At 43.5% G+C, this 2,095-nt stretch overlaps 1 protein-coding gene across 1 annotated transcript in view; it reads left to right on the forward strand.

Moving 5' to 3' along the window:
- Positions 1-2,095, forward strand: part of PRPSAP1 (phosphoribosyl pyrophosphate synthetase associated protein 1) — a 49,412-nt gene that overhangs the window by 29,918 nt on the left and 17,399 nt on the right. The window contains exons 4-5 of the mRNA XM_019503063.1: positions 498-670; positions 1,090-1,205. Coding sequence (XP_019358608.1) covers positions 498-670; positions 1,090-1,205 — 289 coding nt within the window. The remainder of the gene's footprint in view (positions 1-497; positions 671-1,089; positions 1,206-2,095) is intronic.

Consider the following 2,095-nt stretch of genomic DNA (forward strand, 5'->3'; position numbering starts at 1 on the left):
GCATGGTTGCTGGCTCCAGCCTCCCCTTACCCCACCTGGGGTAACCTGCCGTGCCCCAGAGTGCATGGCATGGGTGTTCCCTGGGGACAAGTAGCAGCGGCACAAGGTGTACTGTTGCTGCTTCTCTCTGGAAACAAATGTCCGTGCTCATCTGGATGCACCCTAAGCATACAGCTAGTCAGGCTTTTTTCTCCCAAATTAAAAAATGGCCACTCCAGGAGAAAAATAAGCTGGGCACAACCAGGATTAAATCACTTTCAGGAGAGGTTCTCCTTGGACAGCAAATGTCTGTACATGCTGACAATGCAAGCTGATCGTGGGCTATCTGTTAGCCAGTCAGAGCTGCCCCATGTACTGGTATCTGTTTTGCCAGGCAGACTAAGCACACGCTCTTTTTTTTTTTGTCAAAAGGATTGGTAAAGAAATGGGTTATTGGGGAGAGGATCTTTAACCTGAATTTGTCAACATTTGTATTTGATGGTTTTTAAACTTTTCAGGGATGTGAACACTGCTGTCATGGAACTGCTGATAATGGCTTATGCCCTGAAGACGTCCTGTGCTAGGAATATCATTGGGGTCATCCCTTACTTCCCCTACAGCAAGCAAAGCAAAATGAGGAAGAGGGGCTCCATCGTCTGCAAATTGCTGGCTTCTATGCTGGCCAAAGCAGGTGCGTGCCTTGCAAGGAGACAGCCAAGAACACTAGCCTCCATCACTTGCTGACCTGCTGTGCATCTCAAGAGTCAGCTGCACTTGCGTTCCCTTTTTTCCTCCAGTCTGGGGACACGTTTCCAATCCTTGAGCCATCTAGGAGCTGATTTCTTCCATCTGGGGAATATTCAGCACATACCTGAGTGGAAATGCTATATTCATCTGCCTGCATTATGCTTGCTCTAGTGCTGTTTTTATGCTCATTATTGATTGTCAGTATTTTTTAAAGCCTTTAACTTGTCTAGCAATTACCTTTGTTAAAACCTGGCATTAAAATATTACAAGTAGAATGAGTAGAGAAACTTGGACATAATTTCAGAATTCGTGAGACTGCCATTGGGGTAGAAGAGACATCGTGACCTCTTGTGTTTTGTTTAGGTTTATCACACATTATCACGATGGACCTTCATCAAAAGGAAATCCAAGGCTTCTTCAGCTTTCCAGTAGACAACCTGAGGGCATCCCCATTCTTGCTTCAGTATATACAGGAAGAAGTGAGGTTACTCTAGTTCTGTTGATACTAGATGGCTTTTAACCTGTAGCTCACGTAACACGATTGCACTGTCTGTTCTTTTGCTTATGTGGGAATTGCTTTTATGGGCCAGACCAATAGTTGCTCTCTTCCTGTGTTCTGTCTCTGGCAGAATATCGCATGCTTCTCAGGACAGAGGAAAAGCTCTTTAACTTACCAAATTAAGAAATGCTCAACTGCACTGGCAATTACTTCCTGATCCCAAACTGAAAATGTGTCCTGAAGCATGAATTTCATTGTTGCATTCAGTCGTTTTCTTAGCATCATTTGATACGGTATTTTGTATTCATGCCTTTTAATCACTTTTTAAATCTTCTTAAGCTGTTCTCTCCCCAGTCTCAAGTGAATGACTGAGTTACCCAAGTTCTTGATGGACTTTGTCATGTTGTTTCCAGGAGCACTGTGCAAAAGGGGCAGGGGGAGGAGGCCATTTTTTTTTTTTTTTTACCAAGCTATTAAAAAAACTGATTTGGATCCCAACATCGCGATGCAGATTGCAAGAGTGGTGGATTTTAATGGAGTGCCCAGGCTCTCCAGAATAGCATGGTACAACCAGCTCAGCCTTTCATTCAGGATGGAGAAATTGAGTACAGTGAGTGTAGCTTCCTTTTTTCAGGTATCTTGAATGAGAGACTGGAAAGAGGTCCTGTACCTCACAGATTTCATTAAAGGTAGGGAGCAATCCCAATGAACCTTAACCAAAAAAAAATATTTTCCTATTCCTTCTCCCATTCCTTTCCTTGGACAGGATGTGCTGAGAGCTGGTTAACTCTTGCTCTTTGCCTTGGATATGCTGCATTCAGCTTTGTGCCCACTATACATACCACATTTTCTCACCTACAACATGATTTA

The sequence above is a fragment of the Gavialis gangeticus genome, unplaced genomic scaffold, assembly GCF_001723915.1.
Source record: "Gavialis gangeticus isolate Ggan-Ray unplaced genomic scaffold, GavGan_comp1, whole genome shotgun sequence".
Classification (NCBI taxonomy): Eukaryota; Metazoa; Chordata; order Crocodylia; family Gavialidae; genus Gavialis; species Gavialis gangeticus.